Genomic DNA, 24,475 nt, shown 5'->3' with positions numbered 1-24,475 from the left:
CCTGTCACTCCTACTGCCACATCATAACCTCAGTACTCTGGGGACACGTTATGGGGACCAAGTGATCATGCTGACACCATATATTTCACATTTACATTTAAGTCATTTAGCAGATTCCTTTATTCAGAGTGACTTACAGTTAGTTAGTGCATTCATCTTAAGAGGTGGGATAAACATATCACAGTCATAGAACGTACATTTATCCTCAATGAAGTAGCCATCAGAAAGGCCAGTATGGGCCATCATAGAGATGTCATGTAATGATAATGTTATTCTGCATAGACTTACTTCATCTAGAGTGATCAAATGGCTCAAGAATTAGTTGATGATTGGTGAAAGCTGATTATTATTCACTTATTTGTATTTCAAGTACATAATGAGGGTTAGTAATGAAAGGACACCTGCTCTTTCCATGACATAGACTGACCAGGTGAATCAAGTGAAAGCTACAGAATGATCCCTTATTGATGTCACTTGATAGATCCACTTCAATCAGTGTAGATGAAGAGGAGAAGACAGGCTGAAGAAGGATTTGTAATCCTTTTTAATCCATTGAGACATGGATTGTGTATGTGTGCCATTCAGAAGGTGAATGGGCAAGACAAAAGATTTAAGTGCCTTTGAACGTGGTATAGTAGTAGGTGCCAGTTGGGTGCCAGTTGCACTGGTTTGAGTGTGTCAAGAACTGAAATACTGCTGGGTGTTTCACGCTCAACAGTTTCCCGTGTGTATCAAGAATGATCCACCACCCAAAGGACATCCAGCCAACTTGAAACAACTGTGGGAAGCATGGGAGTCAACAGGGGCCAGCATCCCTGTGGAACGCTTTCGACACTATGTAGATTCCATGCCCCGATAAATTGAGGTTATTGTGAGGGCAGAAAGGGTTGAAACTCAATATTAGTAAGGTGTTCCTAATGTTTTGTATACTCAGTATACGTATGGGTGACGCACTGATGACTCAGTAGACTCTGAACTTTCATATTGTTACATCATATAAGAGACAATATAAATCAGGTTAATTATGTATGTAGGGCCGAAGTCCTCTTGTAGTCAGTGGTATGTCACATAAAGTAGCTTCATGTTTTAAAATGTACTCTAATCTCTAGACAAGGACATAATAAAGGGGTTTATTCCAAAATACATGTCCAATGTACAGTACCAGTCAAAAGTTTGGATACACCTACTCATTCAAGGGGTTTTCTTTAGTTTTACTATTTTCTACATTGTAGAATAATAGTGAAGACATCAAAACTATGAAATAACACATACTGTAATCACTGGAATCACATAGTAACCAAAAAAGTGTTAAACATATAAACATATTTTATATTTACATGACAGCTTTGCACACTCTTGGCATTCACTCCACCAGCTTCATGAGGTAGTCTGTAATGCATTTCAATTAACAGTTGTGCCTTGTTAAAATGCGTTTGAGCCAATCAGTTGTGTTTTGACAAGATAGTGGTGGTATACAGAATATAGCCCTATTTGGTAAAAGACCAAGTCCATATTATGGCAAGAACAGCTCCAATAAGCAAAGAGAAATTACAGTCCATCATTACTTTAAGACATGAAGGTAAGTCAATGCGGAAAATTTCAAGAACTTTGAAAGTTTATTCAAGTGCAGTCGCAAAAAACCATCAAGCGCTATGATGAAACTGGCGCTCATGAGGACCACCACAGGAAAGGAAGACCCAGAGTTACCTCTGCTGTGGTATGATGAAACTGGCTCTCATGAGGACCACCACAGGAAAGGAAGACCCAGAGTTACCTCTGCTGCAGAGGATAAGTTCATTTTAGTTCAAGTTTACAGACACATCTCAACATCAACTGTTCAGAGGAGACTGTGTGAATCAGGCCTTCATGGTCAAATAGCTGCAAAGAAAGCACTACTAAAGGACACCAATAAGGAGAGACTTGCTTGGGCCAAGAAACACGAGCAATGGACATTAGACTGGTGGAAATCTGTCCTTTGGTCTGATGAATCCAAATTTCAGATTTTTGGTTCCAACCGTCGTGTCTTTGTGAGACACAGAGTAGGTGAACAGATGATCTCTGCATGTGTGGTTCCCTTCGTGACGCATGGAGGAGGAGGTATGATGATGTGGAGGTGATTAACTGGTGACACTGTCTGTGATTTATTTAGAATTCAAGGCACACTTAACCAGCATGACTACCACAGCATTCTGCAGCGATACGCCATCCCATCTGGTTTGCGCTTAGTGGTACTATCATTTGTTTTTCAACAGGACAATGACCCAACACACCTCCAGGCTGTGTAAGGGCTATTTGACCAAGAAGGAGAGTGATGGAGTGCTGCATCAGATGAACTGGCCTCCACAATCACCTGACCTCAACCCAATTGAGATGGTTTGGGATGAGTTGGACCACAGAGTGAAGAAAAAGCAGCCAGCAAGTGCTCAGCATACATTGGAACTCCTTCAAGACTGTTAGAAAAGCATTCCAGGTGAAGCTGGTTGAGAGAATGCCAAGAATGTGCAAAGCTGTCATCAAGGCGAATGGTGGCTACTTTGAAAAATATAAAATATATTTTTATTTGTTTAATTCTTTTTTGGTTACTACATGATTCCATATGTGTCATTACATAGTGTTGATGTCTCCACTATTATTCTACAATGTAGAACATAGTAAACATAAAGAAAACTTTGAATCAGTGGGTGTGTCCCAACTTTGACTGGTACAGTATGTTTACCCCAAATATGTACATTCATTTGAATGTCTCAGGCAATGAGACAAATATTGTTACTTTACCTTGTGGGTCAGTCTGACAAGAACTTTGACCCCCACTTGTCTTTGGATGACCCAGTAGAGATAATCTTGGGAGAAGGGATTGTATTTTCCTTACACAGCTACACTTAGGCCTAGTTGGATAAGGCTGAATTGTTGCACTCAGCCTTAGTATTAAAAAGAATCCCTCCCCTATTGCCAAATGTAATTTATGGAACCAAATGATCAAATAAGTTGTCCCTGCATTTTTTCAGTTCAAGAGATTTTCCAACTCAATCAAATCAATTGATTCTTGATTCCTCTCAGCGGAGACAAAAATAAAAATAAACAAAGGCTCAGAGATATCATCCATAGAAATAGAATGTATGAGAAATCCAAATAAGTGGTTGCTTACTTTAATGGTGCCACACTATAATGTGGAATTCTACACAATCTATTTCTGTACTCTCCCCTGAGAGTAGAGTTTATCTAAATGCCACAGGGCCGTTCCACTCCTAACAAGTGGGTGGAGTAACTCACAAATTAACACAATTCAGAATAAAACCAACTCAGAAGCAAAAATTATGTTTGTGAGTGTTTTGTGGTCAGCTTGTGAATATGGCTATATTAGTTGAGTATATGAGTTGTGATATATTAGTTGTGGCTGTTGTATTTGTTTGTTTGTGTGATGCACAACCATGGGGACCATCATCACAGAAGCCCGCTGTGGCACGAGGTCCAGCGATGCAATGTAGAGGTCAATGTTGTGTGGAAACAGTTTGTGGGCATACTGCCACCTGAACCCGAGGTGTAATCAGTAGTCCAAACAGTTGCGTTTTGCAATGAAAATTAAAGTTTCTATTGAACAAATTCAGGTAGGTCCCTCCCCGCTTCGTTCGGTTCTGTTTAAGACACATTTTTTAACATAATCTGCTGGGGGGAGATATACTTTGAAAGTTCTGTTGATGCTCTGGTTGTTGACAGCTAACATCTCCTCCACCCTCTCCTGGGGCTGTACCAGGACCTCTTCCACTGGAGCTCTGACTGGCAAGTTGCCAACGTCTTGCAAAGGGATGTGAGCAGGGTAAAGGAATTCATGGTTGGCTAGTATTGCCTGATTTTGACAAAGTATTACCGTTTTAATTTCTCCTTTCTGATTTCTATAGGAGTGGAGCCATACAAGTCTTACTATATTGGGCTCGCTAAATGTACAGTAGCCCTTATCCAGTTAGATAAACATTAATTTAAATAATAATAATCTGTGAGAAAAATGGTGCCGTTTTGGAAGTTTACTTGAATCACAGTCTGAAACTGCAACAAACACAAAAGTACATGTTTTCAGTTACAGTAGTATAGAGCACAGAATGTCTTCCACTATAACTGCAATAAATGTACAAAATGAGCAATAAGAGTACTCAATCTAGAGTCAAAAATAAAATAAAGTTACTAGAATGCAACTGTATGCTTGATATTGCTAAGCTAGTTGTCCATAGGGAGAAATAGCTACTTTGCATTAGCTTCAGTGCTACCAGCCAACTCAATCCTTAATCTTTTACAGAAACATGAAAAACATGTGTTAATAAACAAATGTACTTACACACATCGCACATTACTACTCTGTCACACCTGCAAATCTTACACATTACTTCACTTCTGAAACAGCTTCCTGTCACATGACACAAACAGGTCAATTCTAGCTGCTGTACTTAAACTGCCTCTAGGGGGTGCTAAACAAGTCCAGAACACTTACTACACTGAACCTCAATCTATACCAGACACAGATCTTTAAATACTACAGACACAGACCCTCTTAATCCATACCAGATTCACAGACCTTCATGAGTATAGTCTAAGAATACACTATCATCTTTCAATCTATAACTGAAATATATTTTCTCAACCAACACCACCTTCTTAGACCCTCTCAATAGACTCCAGATCCTCTGATCATCCAGATCAATGCTGTCAGTGGATTAGCCACACAGCTCCACAAAAAAGTAGAGTTGAATGTGTGCACACACACAGAGCCCATGCCCAGATCACACACACGCCACAGCCAGAGGTCTGAGTGAGGTGGACAGGGAGAGAGGGAAGCGAACACACTGATGGTTCACATGTGCTTGTGGACTGACAGGGTGGCTCAGAGAAGCTTTATTTCAATTAGCAAGGTGGTCTGGAAGTGGAGTAGCTGTGACATAAGGCATGACCGGCTGTGTAAATACGCACAAGGAGATGTAGTGCCAGCACACACACGCCATTACCTCAGCCTCAAAGCCTGACGCTCTCGTCTAGTCTCCCGCGACACACTCTCCCTCACCACTGGTTATACACTACATCACGTGTGAAATAGCTTCGATGCTCTCGTTATGAAATGTTCAGAATGATATATCTTGAATAAAAGACAGTGCTGTACAGACAGTGGCCGTATGGAACATAATTCAACAAAATGGTCAGACATTGAGGAAAATGAAGCAATGCATACAGTACACACTGTACCAGTATATTGAATGTTCAATCCCAATTATGTCTCAAGATTGAACACATTTTATCTGTATAAATGAGGCTAAAGGTGTACCAGTGTGTTCATATTAAATTATTGTGATGTGTCAGTCCCTGAAGAAAAACAACCTCAGCCAGAAACGTTCATATGAGCAGTGAGTCTACCAGGATCTCCTATTTACTCCACACCAAGTCCTTTCCCCGATGCTAAAAATTACACAACTCAAGAGAATATAGTCATCCTAAGCATAACCTGTCATTTGTTGACTTAACTCTGAAGGAGTTCGCATAGACCTCTGTGGTGCTGAATGAAGCAGAGCCAGGAGAGTAGAGGCAAAAGCCAGTCAGTTGAATTTAATGAGATCTCTGGGAGGTCAATAGGTAAAACTCTCCACTTGGGTTTGTTATTGAAGCAAAACTGCACTGCTGTAACATAGGGTTCATAGTACTTTAACAATCTCCTCAGCCTCGGCACGCACACTCGGGTTTCCCTTCAGAGCTTGAGCTTGTTGCAGTCCCCAAACAAAATCATGCCTAACTCGAGAATCCCGACCCAGAAATTGACCTCTATCGTTTAAAATGCAACGCTATGCAAGTGTGTCCCTTACAGATCGTTCTTGTACATAGTGGCCTAAATATGGAGCCAAGAACTTTAGTTGACATAGGGTTCATGTCTGAAAATTATTAGACAAGACCATGATATCGGAATGATCTCCCCTTGACAATAGTCCTATATTATATTATGATTTAATAGAAGCAATGATCCTAGAATCCAGAATCTAAATGATTCACACAGGTACACAGTAAGAAAAAACAAACTGGACAGAAAAACATACAGGAGACAATTTTAAAGTAGTCATTTTTATATATAGGTATATAATCATATATTATACATTTAATACAGGCACATTGAGATGGATCATAAAGTGAACTGAAAAAAAAAGTGGCTGAGATATTTGTAAAAATTTACATTTTATGAGAAATTAAACTAAACTCTCCTTTGGACATAGACATATAAACAAACAAATCATAATGACAAGCTCCAAGAAAGAAAAAAAAAATCACTGGATGCTATGCAGAGACAGCAAGAACCAGCTCGCTAAATATACTTTGCATATATATTCAGTTTCTGTGTGGGGGTTTCTCTGATCTTAGTGGGTGGATCGAGAGTAGCCGGCGCTGTTGATATGATATTTTAAGGAGAACTCCATAAAAAAAAAAAAAATCTGATTTTGATACGCTGTTCCTCTCTTTAAAACGTTCCTTACATGCTACGTTGGTTTTCCATGATAACGCTTTAGTTTAGTAAACTCCAACTCCATTCGGATAGTCACACATTATTTGGTTGGGCCATATAAAAAGTGTTCTGGAAAATATTGTGTGTATAATTTTACCCCTCATTCAAATAAAGTTAGTATTTGCCTCTACAATTCTACTGAAGGTGGAGTCTTAAACTGTATCTTCAACAAATATCATCCTTAAAAACCTTATACATACAAATAAAACAGGACCAATAATGCAAACCGTGATGATTAATCCATGCCTTACAAAACATAATTCTGACTTATTGTACTGTATACAAAACAAATCCTATTTTAGACATTGACTTCACAAATACATCTCGATCAACATTGTTAAACAATAATCACATTTCTCATAGTCGTAGAAGACTGGCCACATGGACTAGGTGTTTTCTCAGTCGTAGAAGACTGGCCACATGAACTAGGTGCTTTCTCATAGTTCTAGAAGACTGGCCACATGGACTATGTGCTTTCTCATAGTTCTAGAAGACTGGCCACATGAACTAGGTGCTTTCTCATAGTTCTAGAAGACTGGCCACATGAACTAGGTGCTTTCTCATAGTTCTAGAAGACTGGCCACATGGACTAGGTGCTTTCTCATAGTTCTAGAAGACTGGCCACATGGACTAGGTGTTCTCTCATAGTCGTAGAAGACTGGCCACATGTACTAGGTGTTATTTCATAGTTCTAGAAGACTGGCCACATGGACTAGGTGTTCTTTCATAGTTCTAGAAGACTGGCCACATGGACTAGGTGTTCTCTCATAGTTCTAGAAGACTGGCCACATGGACAAGGTGTTCTTTCATAGTTCTAGAAGACTGTCCACATGGACTAGGTGTTCTCTCATAGTTCTAGAAGACTGTCCACATGGACTAGGTGTTCTCTCATAGTTCTAGAAGACTGTCCACATGGACTAGGTGTTCTCTCATAGTTCTAGAAGACTGGCCACATGGACTAGGTGTTATTTCATAGTTCTAGAAGAATGGCCACATGGACTAGGTGTTCTTTCATAGTTCTAGAAGACTGGCCACATGGACTAGGTGTTCTCTCATAGTTCTAGAAGACTGGCCACATGGACTAGGTGCTTTCTCATAGTTCTAGAAGACTGGCCACATGGACTAGGTGTTCTCTCATAGTTCTAGAAGACTGGCCACATGGACTAGGTGTTCTCTCATAGTTCTAGAAGACTGGCCACATGAACCAGGTGTTCTCTCATAGTTCTAGAAGACTGGCCACATGGACTAGGTGATCTATCATAGTTCTAGAAGACTGGCCACATGAACTAGGTGTTCTTTCATAGTTCTAGAAGACTGGCCACATGGACTAGGTGTTCTCTCATAGTTCTAGAAGACTGGCCACATGGACTAGGTGTTCTCTCATAGTTCTAGAAGACTGGCCACATGAACCAGGTGTTCTCTCATAGTTCTAGAAGACTGGCCACATGGACTAGGTGTTCTCTCATAGTTCTAGAAGACTGGCCACATGAACTAGGTGTTCTTTCATAGTTCTAGAAGACTGGCCACATGGACTAGGTGTTCTCTCATAGTTCTAGAAGACTGGCCACATGGACTAGGTGTTCTCTCATAGTTCTAGAAGACTGGCCACATGGACTAGGTGTTCTCTCATAGTTCTAGAAGACTGGCCACATGGACTAGGTGTTCTCTCATAGTTCTAGAAGACTGGCCACATGGACTAGGTGTTTTGTTGTGCTGAAAAGTTATATATTGAGGTTTGGTCAGATCACGTTTACTAGTAAGCGATGCGATTAACCATATCTACAAATAGTGCCTCTTTAAAGGCATCCTATTCCATAGTGCACTACTACTGATCAAAAGTATTGCGCTATATATTGTAGGGCATAGGGTGCCATTTCAGAAGCAGCGAGAACGTTAACAGTATCAACTGTACCAAATACCAGGGTCCGTTATCCACAAAGCGTCTCAGTGTAAGAGTGCCGATATAGGATCAGTTGTCTTTTAGTTCATAATTGATCGTATTATATGGCCAGATCCTAGATCAGCACTATTACTCTGAGACGCTTTGTGGATATGGGCCAGGAGTTTACAAGCATACAGTGTTCAGATGGCCACATACATGATGGAACACTAACAGTCCACAATCACAGTGTTACTGGTGTGCCCATATCAATGTTTGTAATGAAAATACAGTACAGTGATCATTATCTATACTATCAAAACTGTGGTTTTGGGGAGAAGGCATTGGAAAAGGTTGTCAAAAACACGCGTTAGTGATATTGATAGAACTGCTACATAAGGTGTATGCATCTCTCCATCTAGGATATGTAGCCCTTCTAGATACTGGTCCTCCATTGGTATATAAGGCAAGAATGAACCTCTGTATGAAATCGAGTCAGCACCAAAAACTGTTGTCTGTCTCTCTCCTCACAGGCAAACACGGCAGAAATGTAGCATATCACAACTGGATAGCATCTTATTACCATTATCAAAAGATGACAAGGTATATTTTCTTAAGGCATTTCTAGAATTGATTTGGCTAGATTGTGATAAAGATGCTCGGCTAGTAGGCTGTCCAGTGCTCTCAAATAGACCGAAGGCGGTTTGGGAACAAAAATCACTATCGGATCAAATATAGAAAAAATACCCCAGTAGAAAAGACAACATCATAGCAAAGACACAGAACTGAGACAGTGAGTCCACTGGATCAGCAGTTTCTGGAAGACAGATGCCTTTTGGATTGACTGGTGTAGAAACTGGACGCATTTTCCCTTCAACATCCAAAAGCAAGATTATAAAACAACAACTTGCACAAGGTTGGTGCTTTTTCTTTTTGTTAGCGGGGCCTTTTGAACATACAAAAGGGCTTAGAGAAAAGTAGCTACGTTTTCAATGAATTTATCCACAGAAAGAAAGAGGCACTGAGGTCAGTTAAGTTGAGTTTTTTTGCTTTTGAAAGAGAGCTGACCTTGTGTTATTACCAGTTGTCAGAAGCAACAGGACAACCGATTAATGTTGTGCCATGATAACATTTTAGAGAATCTGTTTAGTTAAAAAAAATACAGCTTTATACCTTCATTTCTTCATTGCACATGATCAGAATAAAAATAACCCAGGAAATAAAGGTAAATCAGAAAAAAACACGACTTGAGTCTCACAAAGTAAAATACTCAGTGATCGTACTTGCAATTGAGAAGAGAAGGAGAGCGGGATGAGGGAGGATAGTGTGGCAGTTCCTCTCCTCTTTCTTCTCTTTTCTCACTGTTTTACCCAGAATCTTTGTTACTACAAGAGCTTCAGTGGAATACATACACAATTTACAAAGGAGAGAACAAATATATTTTTAGATTGTTAGTGCAGATTGTTTTCATTTGTACATTTTTTTTTTGTATATAATATGTATTTATATATAATCCATACATTGTTACATAACGAAACACTACGGTCCTGACTTTATAAAAGTCTGAATTGATCAGAAAGCATTACACTTCTCAACATCTATACATTTCCATTTCCTGACAGCTCAACTTAATGTTTTATTTCATGTATTCTTCTTCTTTTCAAACAGTGTTCAATACTCAGCGCTGCTTTACTGTACTGAGGAGATCTCTGCTCCAGACAGACAGGGTACATTGGGACATAATGCAAAGTGTTTGGATGCGTCACAAAAAACCTGGTGTGTTTGCTGCACCTCTCCAGTCTCCACCTCCCCTTTAATAAATAGGACAAAAAGGACTCAAATATTGAAAATAAATGTTCAATAAAGTCGTTGTGCTTGGGGGTCCAGGACGGTATGCCCTCAACAGTCTGCCATGTAACGACCTAGGAGAAGGAACACAAACATGGACCACTCAAGTTAGACAACAATACAGACCACATCATTCACATTTGACTAACCAAAAGGGAAAAGTATTTTCACCTCAAGCCACAACATGAACATTGAAACAACAGGTGACAAGTTCATATGTATTATCTGTAGCTCATCACGTCTACCTAGGTAACAAAAGATTGTGTGGCGAGTAGGGAAAAAGAAACCCCATTCACAGTTTATACTGCTCTGCTTCATTCCTGCACCCATATGTTTCAGCTGCACAAGCCTTCATCAGTTGTCAGATTTTGTGTCTAGGTTTTGGTCCTATACGCACCTGTGGCAAACCTCTTCTTGTTGAGGGACAGTCTGTACCCGGTTCCCAACAGCTCTATGTCCACCCCAGACAGTGTGCTCCCCTCACTCATAAACTGCACAGCCAGGGTGGTTGGGGTGGACGGGCCGTCGGAGAGCTCAAACTTAGCCCTCAGAGACCCCGAGCCTTCATTATCAGACTTCTCAGAGATATCGTTCAGCTTCCAGAGAAACTTGTTCAGCTCTGAGTTCCTGGTGGAAAGAGACAAAAGAAGACTTGTGAATATGTAGCTTACACAAGTAGTTGTACTACCACTCTCTGTCACAGAGACATGTAAATCATAGATACACTATCACCACTTTTGTAATGGAAATATTCATATCAATCAGTCAATACGAGTCAATCAATCATTCAAAGCATCAATAACTAAAAAGTACTGATGTCCACATGTTCTCTGGTTGTTTCTCTCACCAGATAGCATTAGGCAGGGACTGCATGTTGGTGACCCCTCCATCTACATGCACTAGGACCTGTACGTTGGAGAGAGGGCCGGGACAGAGCATGGACTCTGGGTTGTAGTGGTAGTCCAACCTCAGGTCAGTGGTGGCGGGGTCACACTTCCAGTACACTGCCAGGTTCAGAGGGGTCGATGCGATTCCTTTAGAGGACACCTGCACACACAGGGACACAGCATGAGGTCAGAGGGTAAATGGCAAATATCATGTGTCACGGATCCCTCCGGAACTTTCATTACCACCTGGCCCCTATTCCCAGTGATTAGTAATTGTATAGTGTGACCTTGGTTTACCATTGTGCTGTCGATTATTGTTACAATGTCCGTTGGTTCATGTGAGTACTTGTGCTGTGGATTTCATGCCATTGTGGATTGCGCAGATAATTAGGGGTCTCGTCCCGTGTGTTAATCATTGTGCGCTTGTGTTATTTATTTGAGGTACTCCTCGCTCTTTTGTTTGGGTTTCTACCCTGTGTTTTGTACAGTGTTTGTTTGGGTTCCTACCCTGTGTTTTGTACAGTGTTTGTTTGGGTTCCTCCCCTGTGTTTTGTACGGTGTTTGTTTGGGTTCCTCCCCTGTGTTTTGTACGGTGTTTGTTTGGGTTCCTACCCTGTGTTTTGTACGGTGTTTGTTTGGGTTACTACCCTGTGTTTTGTACGGTGTTTGTTTGGGTTCCTACCCTGTGTTTTGTATGGTGTTTGTTTGGGTTCCTACCCTGTGTTTTGTATGGTGTTTGTTTGGGTTACTACCCTGTGTTTTGTACAGTGTTTGTTTGGGTTCCTACCCTGTGTTTTGTACAGTGTTTGTTTGGGTTCCTACCCTGTGTTTTGTACAGTGTTTGTTTGGGTTCCTACCCTGTGTTTTGTACAGTGTTTGTTTGGGTTCCTACCCTGTGTTTTGTATGGTGTTTGTTTGGTCATCGTCCCCGTGCCTTTACACGGCACGCCGTAATTTGGGTAAGAAATAAAAAAAACTATTACACATTCCTGTGCCTGTCTCCCAAATCATTCATACCAACATGACAATATGATTGAAAGGAAGATGTGATACCAAAAACAATTAATACATTCACAAATTCAAAAGTGATGGTAATAAGTGTGTCATATTTGGAGTCAAAAAACATTTTACTTTTGGACTTTTGCATTATTACTACAAGAGTGAGTGTATGGTATAGGGGTCACAGTATACTAACAATGGTTTAGTTTAGTCTGGGACCAACCTGGTATTTGAGGATGTCAACGTTGTAGTAGGATGCAGCAGGGTTCTGCTCTGAGGCTTTCCTGAGGTACGATGTGAGCGCTTGCATGTTGAACCAAAAGTCCTTGGTATGAGCATCACTTTGCGAGGGATCACTGGATCACACACATGGGAAAACGATGACTCAATTATTCATTGCTCTGCTTGGTGGCTCTGTGTGTGTACAGAGCTCCATTAGTTCAGAAAGAATTGCCCTTTTATTGCCACCCAGCTATTAAATCATGAATTCAATTTGATTCAATTAGTCCAGCTATGTGGTTTCAGGTTTACCCAGAGAAAGCAGAACAAGAAGGAGAGAAAGAAAAGAGGGAAGAAAAGGAATCCATTCTTCAAAGAGAGTCTAACTTAGGTGGACGTCTCAAACTTTTACACTGACAATTCACTGCTAATACAGATGGATATGGCAAGATACATGCTGGATATCCCAGAGAAAACACAACAAGAAGCTTTAACTGAGAGGTGATAGCGTGTGTGGAATGAGGTGATAGCGTGTGTGGAATGAGGTGATAGCGTCTGTGGAATGAGGTGATAGCGTCTGTGGAATGAGGTGATAGCGTGTGGGGAATGAGGTGATAGCGTGTGGGGAATGAGGTGATAGCGTGTGGGGAATGAGGTGATAGCGTGTGGGGAATGAGGTGATAGCGTGTGGGGAATGAGGTGATAGCGTGTGGAGAATGAGGTGATAGCGTGTGGAGAATGAGGTGATAGCTTGTTTAAAGTTGATGCAACACTCTTGTTATGAAACTAATGTCTGAGGAGGAATGGTGGAAAATAGTTCCCTGTCAGGAAAATGATAGCTTTATGACTGATGAAATCCCCCCCACCCACCATCTCTCCCTACTGGCTGGCTCCCTGATAGACTGACATGCTCCAGTTTGGTTTTCAAACAGTGTTTGACTTCCTTAGGTTCTTCACACACACACACACACACACACACACACACACACACGGTCTTTACTGATATAGAATAAGTACTAATCATTAGCTGAATGTTTCTCTGTGGTCCTACACACCTGTATGGTAACTACACATCCATCAGGTTAATTCAAACATTGCCTGAGTGTTTAACCATTCAACTGTGAATAAAACATCATTTGAACATTTGAATTTCTCCACTCACCTGAACAGTAGTGTCTGGTTGGGGAGGATCTGCTCCAGCTTGGAGGTGTTCTTCAGTTTGAAGGTGAGCATAGCAGGGGAGGGGTTACTGGTGAACACCTTGATGATACCCATGGGGAAGGACAGGGTCATGTCACCTGTGATCTTCACTATGCACCTATAGAGTAAAGGAGTGACAGCACATTAAGGGTTAAACGTGACATTCCCTATGCCGGGGCACAGCAGCACCCAAAGGGTTTTTAAACCTCTGTCCACTAGTCCAGTCTACCACAGAGTGCTATAGCCTGAAGCAGTTCACACAGTCTCAGTTTTAGTTAGTCCAGTGATATAGATCCAGATAGAACTCAGTCCAAGTCTAAATTAGAGCCAGTTCAACTCAGTCCAAGAGCTCTATTAAATCATTATCGGCTGAAATCGGAAATCACCTTTACATCTATTAAATAGAGCCCAAAGTCTAAATTAGACCGAGTCCAAGGCTACCTTAGTCCAGATCTAAACAAGCCCAACTGGTCTAAGTCCATCCCAGTCTGCTGCAGTGTGGTCCATGTGCAAGCTGTAACCCTGCCCTTTGTGTCTGCTGCAGTGTGGTCCATGTGCAAGCCTTAACCCTGCCGTGTGTCTGCTGCAGTGCGGTCCATGTGCAAGCCGTAACCCTGCCCTGTGTGTCCGCTGCAGTGTGGTCCATGTGCAAGCCGTAACCCTGCCCTGTGTGTCCGCTGCAGTGTGGTCCATGTGCAAGCCGTAACCCTGCCCTGTGTGTCTGCTGCAGTGTGGTCCATGTGCAAGCTGTAACCCTGCCCTGTGTGTCTGCTGCAGTGTGGTCCATGTGCAAGCCGTAACCCTGCCCTGTGTGTCTGCTGCAGTGTGGTCCATGTGCAAGCCGTAACTCTGCCCTGTGTGTCTGCTGCAGTGTGGTCCATGTGCAAGCTGTAACCCTGTCCTGTGTGTCTGCTGCAGTGTGGTCCATGTGCAAGCCGTAACCCTGCCCTGTGTGTCTGCTGCAGTGTGGTCCATGTGCAAGCTGTAACCCTGCCCTGTGTGTCTGCTGCAGTGTGGTCCATGTGCAAGCTGTAACCCTGCCCTGTGTGTCTGCTGCAGTGTGGTCCATGTGCAAGCTGTAACCCTGCCCTGTGTGTCTGCTGCAGTGTGGTCCATGTGCAAGCCGTAACCCTGCCCTGTGTGTCTGCTGCAGTGTGGTCCATGTGCAAGCTGTAACCCTGCCCTGTGTGTCTGCTGCAGTGTGGTCCATGTGCAAGCTGTAACCCTGCCCTGTGTGTCTGCTGCAGTGTGGTCCATGTGCAAGCTGTAACCCTGCCCTGTGTGTCTGCTGCAGTGTGGTCCATGTGCAAGCTGTAACCCTGCCCTGTGTGTCTGCTGCAGTGTGGTCCATGTGCAAGCTGTAACCCTGCCCTGTGTGTCTGCTGCAGTGTGGTCCATGTGCAAGCTGTAACCCTGCCCTGTGTGTCTGCTGCAGTGTGGTCCATGTGCAAGCTGTAACCCTGCCCTGTGTGTCTGCTGCAATGCTTATGAAATGTTCCCTTCGCTAATCCCTGCAAAAATAAGCCTTTTGCACAGCAGCAATTTAACAGCAGTTAACCAATAAAGGGGTGTATGTTTTCTCTGCCCCAGACTATAATCTACCCCGTGTGGGTTATCCACTCTGAAAGAATGGTGTCGGCCTACCAAAATCTAAAACATTCCACATAGGCAGACACACACGCACAAACACACACATGAACACACCAGGGTTTCCGCTAACCGCTAATAGATGGATTTTGACCCCCCAAATATAAAATGAAACAAATCAAATTGGCGCCAGCCAATTGTCAGGGAGAAAAGAAAAGGGGCATTTCAGCCTATTAATTGATTGAAATACGATGTAGCACGAGAGCTGCTACAGCTCATCAAACAGCTGTTTGTTGCTGCTGGAGTGAAACTTTTATAAGCCCAATAATTGAGCAGCAATTCTAAATGCAATTGCGTGTTAAAAACAATGGCCACGATTAAAAAGAGCTACTATTTTTTTTTATTTCTGGTCATTTAAGTGTACTTCCCATTCAAGTGCATAGGCAACTAGGCAGGCTTCAGCGCATCACACACCACTTTTCAATGAGCTGGAGGTAGTATGCATTTTGAAAACATATGCTTTAATTACTTAAAACTTGAACATTTTACTACATATTACGTGGAATTTCTTACCTTGCTTCAAAATAGCCTAGCAAAAATCCCACCAAACACGCAGGCAATTATTTTATAAAGACTTCCATGTGCCATTGAAACCAGTAGCCTATTTCTCTCACATTCTATTGCTTTTCAAATCAAATGTATTTAATTGGCCAGTAGCCAAAGGCACAATCCTAGTCATATTCGTAACCCATGCTAGTCTTTAGATCTCTCCCTCTCTCTAAATTTCTCAGATATTTTCATCTCATGAAACCGCTCACATGTGCGCATAGTCTACTGCATTGTGCACATTGCTGCACTTATAAATATATATTTTCTCACACAGAATGGCAAGATGACCAATAGGATATGTCAACGTTTTTACTACGGGGGATAGTAGATTGACATAGGGCAGTGATTTTGCTGTTCGCTACTCATCTTGTTGGCTGAGGAAAAGTATATGTGGACAGTTATTCTTACATCTTCAAACTGCGCTTTGGAAATCAGTAAGGAGGACGCAAACCATTCCATCGTTGAGTTGCATGTTGTGTTAAGATGAAATACCATAAAGTAAATGTGATTTCTGTCATTCTGAGTCCTGTGGGGGGGACGTCCTAATCAGGTTACTCAGCCAATGCACATGGGTCCAGTACATTTCTTAAATGTCTGGTAAATTAAAATGCTGCCGGTTAAATGTCCAGCACCACATTTTCCTAACGGAAACCCTGACACACACACACACACACACAGAGAGACCGAGAGACAGAGGCCCAGCGGCTCGTCAGGCTTGGGTAAGATAAGTGTGAAATATGGAGCAAAGTTTAGCCTGTGTAATTATTTGTGAAACATATTATGTGTATGGACGAGTTGAATACCAGTATGCAGTATGAGTTTACAAAACATTAAGAACTGCTCTTTCCATGACAGACTGACCAGGGGAATACTATGATGCCTTATTGTTGTGATAGACCCCGGGATCGAACCCAGGTCTGTAATGACACCTTTGATCGCTGCGCCACTCGGGAGGCCTAAAGAAGGATTTTTAAGCCTTTTAATCCATTGAAACATGTATTGTATGTGTGTGCCATTCAGAGGGTGACAAAAGATTTAGGTGCCTTTGAACGGGGTATGGTAGTAGATGCCAGGCGAACCGGTTTGAGTGTGTCAATAACTGCAACGCTGCTGGGTTGTTCACACTCAAGATTCCCGTATGTATCAAGAATGGTCCACCACCCAAAGGACATCCAGCCAACTTGACACAACTGTCAGAATTACTGGAGTCACATGGGCCAGGATCCCTGTGGAATGCTTGACAGGAATAGAGTCCATGCCCTGACAAATTGAGGCTGTTCTGAGGGAAAAAGGGGGTGCAACTCAATATTAGGAAGGTGTTTCTAGTATATGCCCAGTGTATTCCCCAATGGCTGTTCACGGTGTGTGTGTAGTGGTATGTGTGTTTACAGTACCAGTCAAAGGTTTGGACACACCACCTCATTCCTGTGTTTTTCTTTATTTCTTACTATTTTCTACATTGTAGAATAATAGTGAAGACATCAAAACTATGAAATAACACATATGAAATCATGTAGTAACCAAAAAAGTTATCAACCCTTTGTCTTGACAGCTTTGAACCCTCTTGGCATTCTCTCAACCAATTAACGGGTGTGCCTTGTTAAAAGTTAATTTGTGGAATTTAGCCCTATTTAGTAAAAGACCAAGTCCATATTATGGCAAGAACAGCTCAAATAAGAAAATCGAAATGCCAGTCCATTACTTTAAGACATGAAGGTCAGTCAATGCAGTCGCAACAACCATCAAGCGCTATAATGAAACTGGCTCTAATGAGGACCGCCACAAGTAAGGAAGACCCAGAGTTACCTCTGCTGCAGAGGATAAGTTCATTAGATTTACCAGCCTCAGATTGCAGCCCAAATAAATGCTTCACAGAGTTCAAGTAACAGACACATCTCATCATCAACTGTTCAGAGGAGACTGCAGGAATCAGGCCTTCATGGTCGAATTGCTGCAAAGAAACCACGTGGTTCCAACCACACGTGTGGTTCCCACCGTGAAGCATGGAGGAGGAGGTGTGATGGTGCATTGCTGGTGACACTGTCTGTGATTTATTTAGAATTCAAGGCACACTTAATCATCCCAAGGCACACATCATTCAAGGCACACACCATCCCATCTGGTTTGAGCTTAGTTAATTTGTTTTTCAACAGGACAATGACCAAACACACACCTCCAGGCTGTGTAAGGGCTATTTGACCAAGAAGGAGAGTGATAGAGTGCTGCATCAGATGACCTGGCCTCCACAATCACCAACCTCAACCCAATTGATATGGTTTGGGATGAGTTGGAATGCAGAGTGAAGGAAAAGCAGCCAACAAGTGCACAGCATATGTGGGATTCTCCTTCAAGACTGTTAGAAAAACATTCCAGGTGAAGCTGGTTGAGAGAATGCCAAGAGTGTGCAAAGCTGTCATCAAGGCAAAAGGTGGCTACTCTGAAGAATCTCAAATATATTTTTATTAGTTTAACACTTTTTTGGCTACCACATGATGCCATATGTGTTATTTAATGGTTTTGACATCTTCACTATTATTCTACAATGTAGAAAACAGGAAAAAAAAAGAAAAAAAACTTTGAATGAGTAGGTGTGTCCAAAATATTGACTGGTACTGTACGTGTGAGGTGTATGTTGGCTTGCGTGCAGTGTGTGTCAGACCCAGGCTGGGGCCAGCTCTCTGAGCTGTAGGTGGTCATGTGAGACTCACTTAGCGGGATCAGCTCCTTTGAAGTAGGCATTAACAGACTCTGTGAAGGCCACAGCAATGGGCAAGGCATCCTGGGACGCCAGGGTCACTGGGCTGGGACCGCGAGACGTCCCTGAGAGTGGGAGGGAATGAGGGGGGGGGGGGGGGGGGGTGAAATGGAGTGAGGTAGAGAGAGAGGGAGGTAAAGAGGGAGCGGGACAGGTTGAGAGGAAGAGAGAGTAAGACCAAACGAGATGGAATGAGTGTACTGTTATTATTACTGAAGAGTACATAAATTCAACATCAAAAGCATCACACAGTTAAGTTACCAAATAAGGTCAGTCATTACGAAGAAAATGAGGAACAATTCCATTTCAAAATATCCAAGGCATTACATGCCAAAATAATCATACCTGTCTAGGAATTACATTTTGTTTGAATAAAAGAGGAGGTATTACTAAGTCAGGTTACCATTCATCACTTGAATGAATAACTGTTAGGGATCTTTGAGTAAGAACGTTAAATACTGGAATGAACTTCCTACCTTCCAACTTGTTATTTGTTATTGAACAGAACACGACCACGCTGAACTCGTTATTATGTTGATTACGCTGACAGAGACACTTTAACAAGATATATTTTTCATGAGCAGGCAGACATTGGCGAGCACACAGCAAATCCGAGTGGCCGTTGTTAGTGTGTCACAAATAGGCGCGTGTCCGGGCTGATTGACCACACGCCCTACCTGCAGGCGTTTCACAGCACTTCTCAAAGGTGGGCAGCTTCCCGATGAAACCATCATCCTCTTTAAAGGCCCAACGAAAGAAAAATAGGAAAGAAACCAAAAAGTCACAGAAAGCGGTGAGATTGATGGTACTGGGCAGGTGAGATGGTACTGGGCAGGTGAGATGGTACTGGGCAGGTGAGATGGTACTGGGCAGGTGAGATTGATGGTACTGGGCAGGTGAGATGGTACTGGGCAGGTGAGATTGATGGTACTGGGCAGGTGAGATGGTACTGGGCAGGTGAGATTGATGGTACTGGGCAGGTGAGATGGTACTGGGCAGGTGAGATGAGGTGAGATTGATGGTACTGGGCAGGTGAGATGAGATGAGATTGATGGTACTGGGCAGGTGAGATGGTACTGGGCAGGTGAGATGGTACTGGGCAGGTGAGATGGTACTGGGCAGGTGAGATGGTACTGGGCAGGTGAGATGGTACTGGGCAGGTGAGATGAGGTGAGATTGATGGTACTGGGCAGGTGAGATGGATGGTACTGGGCAGGTGGGATGGTACTGGGCAGGTGAGATGGTACTGGGCAGGTGAGATGGTACTGGGCAGGTGAGATGGTACTGGGCAGGTGAGATGGTACTGGGCACGTGAGATGGTACTGGGCAGGTGAGATGGTACTGGGCAGGTGAGATGAGGTGAGATTGATGGTACTGGGCAGGTGAGATGAGGTGAGATTGATGGTACTGGGCAGGTGAGATGAGGTGAGATTGATGGTACTGGGCAGGTGAGATGAGGTGAGATTGATGGTACTGGGCAGGTGAGATGAGGTGAGATTGATGGTACTGGGCAGGTGAGATGAGGTGAGATTGATGGTACTGGGCAGGTGAGATGAGGTGAGATTGATGGTACTGGGCAGGTGAGATGAGGTGAGATTGATGGTACTGGGCAGGTGAGATGAGATGAGATTGATGGTACTGGGCAGGTGAGATGGTACTGGGCAGGTGAGATGGTACTGGGCAGGTGAGATGGTACTGGGCAGGTGAGATGAGGTGAGATTGATGGTACTGGGCAGGTGCGATGGTACTGGGCAGGTGAGATGGTACTGGGCAGGTGAGATGAGGTGAGATTGATGGTACTGGGCAGGTGAGATGAGGTGAGATTGATGGTACTGGGCAGGTGAGATGGTACTGGGCAGGTGAGATGAGGTGAGATTGATGGTACTGGGCAGATGAGATGGTACTGGGCAGGTGAGATGGTACTGGGCAGGTGAGATGAGGTGAGATTGATGGTACTGGGCAGGTGAGATGAGGTGAGATTGATGGTACTGGGCAGGTGCGATGGTACTGGGCAGGTGAGATGGTACTGGGCAGGTGAGATTGATGGTACTGGGCAGGTGAGATTGATGGTACTGGGCAGGTGAGATTGATGGTACTGGGCAGGTGAGATTGATGGTACTGGGCAGGTGAGATTGATGGTACTGGGCAGGTGAGATTGATGGTACTGGCAGGTGAGATTGATGGTACTGGGCAGGTGAGATGGTACTGGGCAGGTGAGATGGATGGTACTGGGCAGGTGAGATTGATGGTACTGGGCAGGTGAGATTGATGGTACTGGGCAGGTGAGATTGATGGTACTGGGCAGGTGAGATTGATGGTACTGGGCAGGTGAGATGGTACTGGGCAGGTGAGATGGTACTGGGCAGGTGAGATGGTACTGGGCAGGTGAGATGGTACTGGGCAGGTGAGATGGTACTGGGCAGGTGAGATTGTACTGGGCAGGTGAGATTGTACTGGGCAGGTGAGATTGTACTGGGCAGGTGAGATTGATGGTACTGGGCAGGTGAGATGATACTGGGCAGGTGAGATGGTACTGGGCAGGTGAGATGGTACTGGGCAGGTGAGATTGATGGTACTGGGCAGGTGAGATGGTACTGGGCAGGTGAGATGAGGTGAGATTGATGGTACTGGGCAGGTGAGATTGTACTGGGCAGGTGAGATTGATGGTACTGGGCAGGTGAGATGGTACTGGGCAGGTGAGATGGTACTGGACAGGTGAGATGGTACTGGGCAGGTGAGATGGTACTGGGCAGGTGAGATGGTACTGGGCAGGTGAGATTGATGGTACTGGGCAGGTGAGATTGATGGTACTGGGCAGGTGAGATGAGGTGAGATTGATGGTACTGGGCAGGTGAGATGGTACTGGGCAGGTGAGATGGTCCTATTACCCCTGTTGCTAGACCTAGTACCCCCAGGTGTCCTAGTACCCATGTGGATAGACCTAGTACCCCCAGGGGTCCTATTACCCCTGTGGATAGACCTAGTACCCCCAGGTGTCCTAGTACCCATGTGGATAGACCTAGTACCCCCAGGGGTCCTAGTACCCCTGTGGATAGACCAAGTACCCCCAGGTCCTAGTACCCCTGGTTAGGAACCACTGCAGAAGAGGGAGAAGGAGGAAGAGAGGAGACTCACTTTGGCTGAGGAGAAACAGAGGACAGGGAGAAAGGAGGAACTCTGGTTCCGGAGAGGAGAGGGAGGGACGGAATATACGCTCAGGCCCTGTGAGGAGGAGGGGAGTGAGAGAAGGAGAGAAACCCAATAAGGTTTAAAGACAAGAAGTGGGTTTAGGTTAGGTGAGAGTGGAGGAAATATATAAGGGAGGAGAGGAAAGGAAATACGAGAGGGAGGAGAGGGACTATATAAAAGAGGAAGGAGGAGAGGAAAGGGAATACAAGGGAGAAGAGGGATGAGAGGAAGTAGTAAAGAAATATGAATTGAGGGAGAGGGGGTGAAAGGAGAAGAGGGGAATGGAGAGAAGAAGACTGTAAAAGAGGAGAAGTGAAGAGATGACCGTAGAGAGAGGAGGTGATGGAGCTTGGTTATGTCCTTAATCCTTACCCACTGTGGGTGTGTTGGAGGCACTGAGAGAGGCGGTAGAGGACAGGGAGGAGGAGCTCTCTGCCCGGGCCAGGGGAGCAGCCGGAGGAGGACTGGCGTTGGACAACATCTTGGTCGGGCTGAACGGCCGCACCTGGTTGGTTGGACAGCACAAACCCAGAAATCAACCAATGGTAATGGATTCCACTAATTAACCCCATACAGTGTAAATAACAAGAGCAAAAAAATAAATGTAGTCCATTATCATGAATCAATAGAGAATGGTTCCACAAATCAATACTCTGAGTTTAGGTTCTCTAAGTCTAGTGAAGATACTGCAGATTCTCTATCAGATAGTTGGCAGGTACTCCGGTGGAGATTGACGCTGGGCAGGTACTCTCGGTGGAGATTGACGCTGGGCAGGTACTCTCGGTGGAGATTGACGCTGGGCAGGTACTCTCGGTGGAGATTGACGCTGGGCAGGTACTCTCGGTGGAGATTGACGCTGGGCAGGTACTCTCGGTGGAGATTGACGCTGGGCAGGTACTCTCGGTGGAGATTGACGCTGGGCAGGTACTCTCGGTGGAGATTGACGCTGGGCAGGTACTCTCGGTGGAGAGTGACGCTGGGCAGGTACTCTCGGTGGAGAGTGACGCTGGGCAGGTACTCTGAATTGAGATTGACGCTGGGCAGGTACTCTGAATTGAGATTGACGCTGGGCAGGTACTCTGAATTGAGATTGACGCTGGGCAGGTACTCTGAATTGAGATTGATACTGGGAGGGTACTCACAATTTCATTGATTCCTGTGAGTTTTCCTGTGGGTAGTTTGGGTCTGGAAGAGGGTCGTGGAGGAGCCACCATGGCCCCAGTTTGAGGGGTAGTGGGTCTGGCCAGGGCAGGCACTGCAGGGAGGAGGGAAGACAAAAAGGAAAGGACTAAGAATCCAGGGTATGATGAGGTAAAACATGCTGCACTATATGTAATATACTTCTGATACAATTCTTAACAGGTTCCGTGCATTTTTTACTTTTTAAACATCACTCAAAATAATGCAAAACCATGCATCAACACAGAAGTCAAGACATGCACAAATTCTGAAACATAAAATACAGAACAAAATTCCGATCACTCACAAAACTGTGTTAACAATTCTCTAAGGCAGACAAGCATATGCCCCTCAAAACAAAAACACACATTAAATAAAAAATACATTATACAACCAAACATATTGTGAATAAGGTTGAAATAAAATAATAGTTATAAAAGCTGGAAACTGAAAAAAATGGTTTTAAAAAGTAGTACAAAAGAGAAAAATGGCAAAGGCAGAACTTGACACTACTAGTTTATGCCATGCTAGAGGTTACCATTGTGTGCTTGGCTAGCTGCTGCTGCCACCCCCACTGTCAGTGCTGAAAAGACCTCAGGGACAGAGGAGGTGCTGACCTCCACAACCCCACTGCTCAGCACCATCTTATTATAGGGATCAGCGGGGTCATCAGAGAAGAAACAGATGGACCGGCAAGACTGAGGCCTGCCGGTAGGAGGGTTAGACTGGGTCCGGTCGCGGTTGACCGGACCTGTACCCGGACAGCAGCTCTGCTGGTGTCGGACTGGCACAAAGTCGTGGTTGACGTCGATCCACTGGCTCTGGGACCTGGTAAAGGCAGACTGGTTCTCTCCCTGAGGCACACTGGTTGGGTCTGGGCCTGGGGTTGGTTCTATGGGCTCATCCCGCCGGGTGATGGGGGTCCTCTGGGCCCGGGCTGGGATGGGCTTCAGGGCCAGAAAGGGGTCAGCTGGTGAGTTCCATGGAGAGAAGGTGGTGGTGGTAGTAGTGGTGGTAGTAGTGGTGGTGGAGGAAGGTAGAGGGGTGACCTCTCCTTTGGCCTGCTGCAGGCCGTCTGCCAGTGGGGGAGAGGAGAACTCCTGCTGTAACACCCCCTCATCTGTTGATGGCACATGATAGTCCAGGGCAGGGCAGAGTGATGAACCTATACCACAGAGTAAGGAGGAACCATACTAGCTAACATTTACAAAGATACTCATGCAAACATCTTTACATTCCTACGTCATATAATGATTTTTGTTGCATTATACTGAACAAACTAGTAATTTTTTTTTTCTTCACTCAAAGAACAAGGCTTGGGGATGCCCATCTACTATAATTAAACTATAGTTTCCATCTATGGAACAGCCAGGTGTAGGCATAGTTCACTGTGAACTGCAATCCTATGCAATCTCTGAGCAACATTAGGCAATGCGAGTGTCGGGCTGTGACAGGAATGAATGCCTGGCATGTTTCAGTCTTAACTGGTAATAAATAGTGTTAGAGGATTACAGCTGGTTGAGAGGATATCAGCTACTCTGACTTGGAGTGTTAGGTCCTCACACCACGCAGACACGCAGAGCCACACAGCGCTCTCA

The 24,475-nt window shown here is 44.1% G+C and overlaps 1 protein-coding gene across 5 annotated transcripts in view; it reads right to left on the bottom strand.

Moving 5' to 3' along the window:
* Positions 1 to 10,021: 10,021 nt before the first annotated feature.
* The window catches only part of LOC139408467 (F-BAR domain only protein 2-like), a 78,434-nt gene continuing 63,980 nt past the window's right edge, over positions 10,022 to 24,475 (bottom strand). For 2 of the 5 annotated variants that reach the window (XM_071152396.1, XM_071152397.1), the window contains 8 exons: positions 22,841 to 22,953; positions 22,071 to 22,203; positions 18,463 to 18,574; positions 13,521 to 13,676; positions 12,363 to 12,495; positions 11,101 to 11,300; positions 10,651 to 10,880; positions 10,022 to 10,327 (listed from right to left, as the gene is read on the bottom strand). In XM_071152396.1, the coding sequence (XP_071008497.1) occupies positions 10,305 to 10,327; positions 10,651 to 10,880; positions 11,101 to 11,300; positions 12,363 to 12,495; positions 13,521 to 13,676; positions 18,463 to 18,574; positions 22,071 to 22,203; positions 22,841 to 22,953 (1,100 nt within the window). In that variant the 3' untranslated portion in view covers positions 10,022 to 10,304. Of the gene's footprint in view, positions 10,328 to 10,650; positions 10,881 to 11,100; positions 11,301 to 12,362; positions 12,496 to 13,520; positions 13,677 to 18,462; positions 18,575 to 19,186; positions 19,247 to 21,644; positions 21,732 to 22,070; positions 22,204 to 22,840; positions 22,954 to 23,415; positions 24,043 to 24,475 lie in introns of all 5 variants that reach the window. The other 3 variants (XM_071152393.1, XM_071152395.1, XM_071152394.1) reach the window with 3 other exon arrangements.

This window comes from Oncorhynchus clarkii, chromosome 5, assembly GCF_045791955.1.
Source record: "Oncorhynchus clarkii lewisi isolate Uvic-CL-2024 chromosome 5, UVic_Ocla_1.0, whole genome shotgun sequence".
Classification (NCBI taxonomy): Eukaryota; Metazoa; Chordata; class Actinopteri; order Salmoniformes; family Salmonidae; genus Oncorhynchus; species Oncorhynchus clarkii.
The sequence above is the reverse complement of the archived record's forward strand: the minus strand, read 5'-3'. Positions and strand labels throughout refer to the sequence as shown.